The sequence below is a fragment of the Colossoma macropomum genome, unplaced genomic scaffold, assembly GCF_904425465.1.
Source record: "Colossoma macropomum unplaced genomic scaffold, Colossoma_macropomum, whole genome shotgun sequence".
In the NCBI taxonomy this organism is placed as follows: domain Eukaryota; kingdom Metazoa; phylum Chordata; class Actinopteri; order Characiformes; family Serrasalmidae; genus Colossoma; species Colossoma macropomum.
Window position 1 is genome coordinate 44,305,826 of NW_023494785.1, and position 8,010 is coordinate 44,313,835.

At 40.0% G+C, this 8,010-nt stretch overlaps 1 protein-coding gene across 1 annotated transcript; it reads right to left on the reverse strand.

The window, feature by feature from the left end:
- Positions 1 to 1,819: 1,819 nt before the first annotated feature.
- On the reverse strand, positions 1,820 to 5,756 carry tmem196b (transmembrane protein 196b). Its single transcript, XM_036580464.1, has 3 exons — positions 5,598 to 5,756; positions 3,792 to 3,848; positions 1,820 to 2,095 (listed from the first exon to the last, which is right to left on the reverse strand). Exons 1-3 carry the CDS (start codon positions 5,754 to 5,756, stop codon positions 1,820 to 1,822), a joined length of 492 nt encoding a protein of 163 aa, XP_036436357.1.
- Between the last annotated feature and the right edge of the window lie 2,254 nt (positions 5,757 to 8,010).

Sequence of the window (8,010 nt, forward strand, 5' to 3'; positions counted from 1 at the left end):
GTCTAGCATCCACTCTACGATTATGCAGCCATGCTAATGTGACATGTTCAGAATGTGGCCTGACGTCATCATGTTGAAATAAGTATGGACATCTCTAGAAAAAGACGTCATCTAGAAGGCAGCATATTGTTGCACCAAAACATATCTTTCAGAGGTAATGTTGCCTTCACAGATGTGCGGGTTACCCACTAATACACCTCCATACACTGACATGAGATTGTGAACTTTACACTGGTAACAGTCTGGATAGTCTTTTCCTGGAAAACATGTGGTGCCCGTCCGAAGCAGCAGTCTTGGTGCCGTTACTGATGTAAAAAGACTATAAACAACAATTACATATTCAGATTTTTTTAACCCAATTTTCTCCCCAATTTACTTGTGTCCAGTTCAGTATGAACATTCTTGTTTTTGTATCTTACCCATTCTGTTGCATTAAACTAAATACAAATACCTCAACCACGAAGCATGCTTAAAGGATGCTAACACACTAACATGGCTAACAATGAATAAAAGCTAAGACCATAGATATCCATACCTAGATGCCACGTTGTCTGTTGTTCTCTATCTGAGGCGATACGTCTGCACGTCCGCCACGTTGGAGAGGTCAAGATCCTCTTGTGAACAAATTCACTTGTATTAAGAGACGAAGAGTCTCAGGATTAAATCAGCCCCAACTTCCTTATTACTCAACCCATTTTCACCAAATCTGTTTAGTTATAATCCTCAGACACAGATTAATCCAGGCTGCACGGAGCTGCTCTTTGATTTCTTTAATAACTGATCGTGATAATTAGCCGTCCAGACCAGCAGGAAAGTATTCAGTCTGCACCTGACGTTAAAAACCGAGTTTAGTGCGAGAAACAAAACAACACACATCAGCAAATCCATCAATGTGTGAATCACTTCTAATATTAATGCATATAAAAATAAAATAAACCCCCAAAACACAGAAAGAAGGACGAAGCTAAAGTCCTATTCGCCAGCTTCTTGTTTGAATTTTCCTGTTCCACCTTAAATGGTGCAACAGTTATTTTCTGGTGCCTGAAGCTGCACCATTTAAGGTGGAATGGAAAAATTCAAAGAAGACGCTGGCAAATAAGATCTAACTTCAGCTTTGTGTAAGAAGGTGCTAACGCTAATCTATTATGAATATCTACACAGATTAAGGAATGATATAACTTACAAAGCTTTAACCATCAGTGTAAATAAATAACTACTACATAAAGTTAAGATCCTGAATAGACTATTAAATGAAATAAGCTTCATATAAAACCAGAGGAAAAACAATCACATCAACAGGTTCTCTGTGCTTCACCAACCACACGGCCATATCTACATAAACACCACACAGACAATACGCATCACACAGACATGAGTGTGGATCACTGCGTTCCCTCCGTTATATAATCCTGTCCCACTTTCTGAGTGTGATATTCCTGAAATAGTGTAATTTTGGACAGTATCTTTCTTAAACCGCCGCTCTGTAATGGTACTGAATGCAGTCCAGCAGCGATGTTGACCTCCCCAAAATAGTGGCGCCGTTGACGTGCCTGGCTGGACCCAACGCGGCATCTAGGTATGTATATCTATGGCTAAGACACACCAGTTAGCACTATGTTCTTTTCATAATGCTAACCTTTCACCCAGCTTTTATTCATTATTTGCATTTGGGTCTTTCTCTGCCAGCAGGTCCAAACTACCACAGGGCTCCCTGATCCATGGCTTCCCATACAAAAATGCAATAAATTGAAAATATATTCCAGTATATTGTATTTACATTATGGAACACAGTACACTGATAACTTAATGTTCTATGGCTTTAGCCGTGCACGTTCTTCACCTTCTCGGCCATCTCCACAGAGTGATGTAGAGAAAGTTCCCTCTCCATAAACATCCTCTGCTGCTCGCTGCTGGCCAGCCGGCAGGTCAGCCAGGTGGACAGCGTGCAGCCCCCGATCCCGATGCAGGCCAGAGTGAGCGAGGCCAGGTGAAGAGAGGGCAGAGCGTCCATCCGCCTGGCCAGCGCTCGCACAAACTGAATGTTCAGGATGCCCCCGATGAGCCCACAGATACAGCAGGCGGAGAACAGGATCATCTACACAGAACAGAACGAAGGCCAGGTCAGTTAAACTAATATAACTGCAATAAAATAATGACTCTACACTGTTGTGGTTCTTCAAGGGTTCTTTAGTAAAGACAATGATTATATAATCTATATAGAACCATGAACACTTACAGAGACATTTGCATGCTTAAATGGTTCTTCAGATTGATGGAGAATGTGTTGTATATGGTTCTAAATAAAACCTGGTTCTTCAAGGGTTCTTTAGTAACGACAATGGTTCTATATAGAACGATGAACACTTGAAGAGCCATTTGCATGCATAAATCTTCTTTGTGATTCTTTGTTTGGTGAAATGGTTCTTCAGTTGATGGAGAATGTGCTGTATATGGTTCTATATAGAACCTGGTTCCTCAAAGGTAAAGACAATGGTTCTATATAACCAGGAACACTTAGAGAGCCATCTGCATGCTTAAATGATTCTGTACATGGTGAAATGTTCTTCAAATTGATGGAGAATGTGTTGTATATGGTTCTATATAGAACCTTTTACGAAACTGATTAAAGCTTGAAAAAATAAAAGAACGCTTTTCAAAAACATTCTATATAGAACTATATACAACACATTCTCCATCAATCTGAAGAACCATTTCACCATGTAAAGAACCCTTTAAGCATGCAAATGGTTCTTTGAGTGGTCGTGGTTCTATATAGAACCAATTTCTTTGCTAAAGAACCCTTGAAGGGACCATCTTTTTTATGAGTGTAGTAAAAGAAAATGTAGGAAATCAATGCTGAGTGAGAAGGTCTGGGTTCCACAAGCTTTCGGAGTTCCCCTAAGAACTGCAGTGGCACTTCTTAGAACATCCATAGGAACGATGAGGCTGAAATTGCCGTCTTATTGAAATTTTTCAGTCCACCTTAAATAGTGCAGCAATTCCATTTTGGCATCTATTATTAAAGGTGGTAGAATGGAACTGCTGCATCATTTAAGGTGGACTGGAAATTCCAATGAGATGTTGGCAAATAAGAAGCTGTTTAGAAATTTAAGTTTGTTTGACTCATTTCTTCTTTTTTTGGATCCTTCTGGTCTAAAATACGCTAAAACTCCTTGTGGTCATGATGAAGATACAAACTGTGTATGAAGTGATGTTTGCTAGAAAGGTACGAGGTCAGTATTACACCAAAATCTGGAATTACAGTCTGCTGGCATCACAAGAGCCGGCAAAGATGTTGACCTGCTACTGCAGTCACTCATGTCTATTAACCAGTAACAATGTTATGTGTATAAAAGGGATATTCCTCCAATTTTTCTAAATTTCTGCATAAGTAGAAGTTCCTTCACACGTTGTTTTATGATAGTTTTAAAAAGATTTTGTGCCTAAAATGTATTTGTAAACTCCATTCATGGTGGAGGGATACATGCAGGGTGCTGTGAGGCAAATAGTCCCCAAAGAAAACTTATTATTTCCAGATTTTCCACTATTTTCCATCATCAACATTCCATATAAACTCAGAAGACTCGTGTAGGTTCACTGGTGGTTCTGGATAGTAAATAAAATGTCTATATCTGTGTTGTAGTCATGGCGACCCCTGGTTCCTATCACCACCATTGTAAAGACATCTGAACCATTTCACACCCAAACCGCTCTGAATCACTTTGTTTACACCTCACATGCTGAATAATGCGGAAATTAAAAACACGGTGGAATTCTAAGCTTTAACTTACCGTCAGTCCAGTCCTCTTCTTGGCGCACAGCAGCCCACAGAGTCCACACAGCAGGAACTGGTGACCAACACAAAGACATCAATAATGACCTCCACCCATCAAGAACTGACAGAGTATAGAAGATGTGATACTCAAAATAAAGTTGAAGTGTAATGTAGTTCAGGTTCAGTGTAGTAGAAGCTGCAGTGAATACAAATATTATTAACTTCTTGTTTACTATCAGTTAGTGTTGCAGGTCCAAAACTCTGGAACACTGTCCCTCTACATCTCTGACCACATAGATGTACATCCATTTTAGGTCTAACCAATCATTTATTCCTGTGTATTATTATTATTATTATTATTATTATTATTATTATTATTATCCTTTTACATTTTTTTTATCTTTATCTTAATCGTCTGTGTAGTGTCTATGGCCCTTATAAATAAAAGTGTGTTGTTGTTGTTGTTGTTATTATTATTATTATTATTATTATTATTTAATATTTGTTTTTATCTTTATCTTAATCTTCTGTGGACAGTGTCCTTGGGTATCTCAAAAGGCCGTCATAAATAAACTTCTTTTATTATTATAATTATTATAATCTGAAAGTGTAACTTCCTTGTTTGTAGACTTTCCTGAAAACAGGGAACTGTATAAAGCTGTGCTGAATGTATATTTGTGCTTATAAATATGCAAATAATTATGGCAATTAACCATTTCAACAATTGATTTGACAAAAATGCTTTACAATGCAAAACATGAAAATTTTATCTGCAAAATAAACACAGCAAGGAGATACTCAGACACCTCAAAATGACCAACATGGTCACTTTGCAGGAGAGGTAAAAAAATATTATCTTTGATATATGCTAATGAGATTTTTGTCCATGTATCATTTCCATCTGTTGGTCATCAAATGTTCATACAATGTAAAAGGCTGGAGGTGAATAAAGATGATGTAAAAAAATGACACTGTACATTGTACAGTGTATACATCTTAATTCAATCACTCTCTCTGGCTCAAAACTCCCTTCAACCCACATCCTAATCCAGCCCTGGTGCTAATTCTAACCCAAACTCTGTTGAGAACCAGATAGTTTGTTAATTTGAACATCTACAGGGAACGTAAAGGGGTCTAACCAAATAAAGTGTGAGTTATAAGGTCTTGATACAGCAGCATTGAGTTGTGTCAAGTGTAACAACATTGACACTCCCACATTCCAGGATGATGAGGTAGGGTGTCAATCATTGAGATAAAAAATCATCCAGAATGGTTGTTTGCAGAGACTCAGATTTCTTTACAGTGGTGGTGATAGGAACCAGGGGTCGCCATGACTACAACACAAATATAGACATTTTATTTACTATCCAGAACCACCAGTGAACCTACACGAGTCTTCTGAGTTTATATGAATGTTGATGATGGAAAATAGTGGAAAATCTGATATAACAAGTTTTCTTTGGGGACTATTTTGCCTCACAGCGCCCTGCATGTATCCCTCCACCATGAATGGAGTTTAAGTTCTCTAAACTATCCTAAAACAGTGTCTCAGTCATCAGGCAGTGAATTCATAACCATTTCATGTAGGAACTTTCTGTGAGGGAGCTTTTAGAGGTGGACGTCTGGTTCCTATCACCACCACTGTGAACAGTTCTGACTCAGTAAGTTTATCTAGAACGGAGCGTTCCACACCAAACCACTCTGAACCACTCTGTTTACATCTTAAAAAATAAATTTGGAGAAAAAAACGAGATGCATGCGACTAATTTTTTGCCTGTTGTGCTTATAAAATGAATCAAAAGGAATCGAGACTGAGACGTACGAACACGCCGCTCCATATCGGTGTGGAGGTGGACAGATGGGTTTGCTGCACCACGCCTTGGAGCTCCAACACGCCCAGCGTAACACTGGCCACTCCAACGCCCATCTCGAACAGGGAGAGCGCCACCAGACTCCAGACGATCTTCCTATTGCTGCACATCCTCCAGTGGACACCATTCCTCCAGAGAGAGCAAGTCCAGGGGAAAGAGCCCCCCTTCACACACTGCTCACGGGGGCACGTCCACTGTTACTGCCAAGAGCCGTCCGAGAACACATTCCCAAAGAGCGTCCAATCATCGAACTTGATCGCAAAACAAATCCCTGTTACAGCATCCAAGCAGAGGGAAGATGTACCATCAGAACCTGCAGCGATGCTCCCTCAGATCCATAGAGAGTCTAGAACTCGGAGGCACTTTGCCAGCCCAGGTGACATGACTGCTTGACCTGCATTGGCCTCAAAACCTTTGTCTGATTCCACTCCTCCACAGTCAGAATCCATGGCGTGGAAACTTTTACTCCAAGAACGGCAACATTCTCAAGGATCGACCAGTTCAGAGGTCACTTTCAGGTGTCTGCAGAGACCAAGAGTGGTCTGGGCATCCTCTTGAGAAGCCACCCTCTCTGCGAATGCCTATACACACGCCTACCGCAGAGCGGGGCACTATCTCCCGCTGACAAGATCATTCCGAACAAGGGCCAGAAAAAAAGCCCTGATGCTGGAATGGCAGGAAGCTTTCTATTCTTAGCCCTCATCCACTGTATTACATAATGAGGGCTCCTATACGTGCCCAGCGATCCTCAGCGAGCCTCGCAGTGGCCTGCCATCCTGCGCTCGTGAACCAGTGAAAGAGTGCTGCAACAAAGGCGGTCATCTCCCATTAATCTCAAAGTGATCTGCCTCAGCGCTCAAGAAGAAAGAGGGACCCAGATAGTGCTGAGTGAGTTCACGACATTGCAGTTCTTCCTGCTGGCACTTCTGTCCTCGCTGACGAACAGGCTAAAGTGCCTCAGCTGGAACCTGAACAGAACATTTAAATACCAGTTGGATAAAGGTTTACCAGCAAAGCAGCAGTGCTAAAACTAAACTATGAGTACAAATGGCAAAAAAAGTATTTGGGAACTGATAAAAAAAAAAAAAATCATGAAATCATGAATGAAATAAGCAGATGGGGAACCCTCAGGATCTTCAGAGGGGTCTTCAAAGAAGGCCTAAAGTCCAAGTCAGCGGATGTGTTGAGAGAGGAACGAAATGTAGTTTCTCCAGGACGCAGTGCAACTTTAATTCCTGCAGATTTCTTCTTCTGATTTCCCTCAGATAGTTTTGAACAGGAAGAAATTGGCTGTATCTACACTGCAAAAAATAGTATCTTGTCAAGTGAAATGATCTTAAATCTAGTCGATCTGTCTAATATTTCCCTTTTGAGATGGCTGTGCATTTATTCTAAGATTATTTAGACATATAAATTTATTTTTTATTTTCTAGACATTAAATACTTATTTTAGGCAATTTTATTTAGTAAAATGATCTCACTATACTGGTATACATACACTCATATACATATCTGCCAATACAGTGAGATAATTTTACGTAATAAAACTACTTGACAGGTAAAAAAAAATGTCTAGAAATGAGGTGAATAATCTAAAATCAAGCTTACAACAATCTGAACAGGAGAAATATTAGTTTTATTGACTATACTTGTTATATTTGTTTATAATTTCACTTGACAAGAAACCATTTTTGCAGTGTATCTAGAACCATGAAGACAAAACCCTGTTTGGATAGTTTTCTAGATTTTTTTTCTCCAAGTTTTGTTTCCAATTGAAAGTTAAAAGTAATATGAGTAATACACTCTTAAAAAATAAGGTTCTTCAAGGGTTCTTTAGTAAAGAAAATGGTTCTGCATAGAACCATGAACACTCAAAGAACCCTCTGCATAATGAATGGGTTCTTTGCATTGTGAAAGGGTTCTTCAGACTGATGAAGCTTAAGCATTGCAAGTTCTTCCAGGAAGTCTTTAATGCTGTGTCATCCATTCATTCATTACTCCTGACAAAACTAGAAATGTGCATTTCCTGAAGGAAACCCAGAATGTTTGCACAGCTTAAATGGTTCCCACTTCCTGCTAGGTTGCTGGGTGGTTGCTATGGTATCCAAGGTGGTTGCTAAGGTGTTGCTGTGTGGTTGCAAAGGTAGCACAAGTTGTTGTTATGGTGTTGCCAGGAGTTTGGTATTGTATCCCGTGTGGTCGCTAGGTGGTTGCTATAGTGTCTCAGGTGGTTGCTAAGGTGTTGCTAGGTGGTTGCCATGGCATCCGAGGTTGTTGCAGTGGCCTCCAGGTGGTTGCTAAGCTGTTGCTAGGTGGTTGCTATGGTGTCACAGGTAGTTGCTAAAGTGTTACCAGGTGGTTGCC

Bases quoted from the DNA above. Each gene is read 5' to 3' on its own strand.
- tmem196b (XM_036580464.1), bottom strand. From the start codon at position 5,756: ATGTGCAGCAATAGGAAGATCGTCTGGAGTCTGGTGGCGCTCTCCCTG. The intron at 3,849-5,597 runs GTACGTCTCAGT...GTTGGTCACCAG, and splicing joins CGATATGGAGCGGCGTGTTC to TTCCTGCTGTGTGGACTCTG. The intron at 2,096-3,791 runs GTAAGTTAAAGC...TGTTCTGTGTAG, and splicing joins AGAAGAGGACTGGACTGACG to ATGATCCTGTTCTCCGCCTG.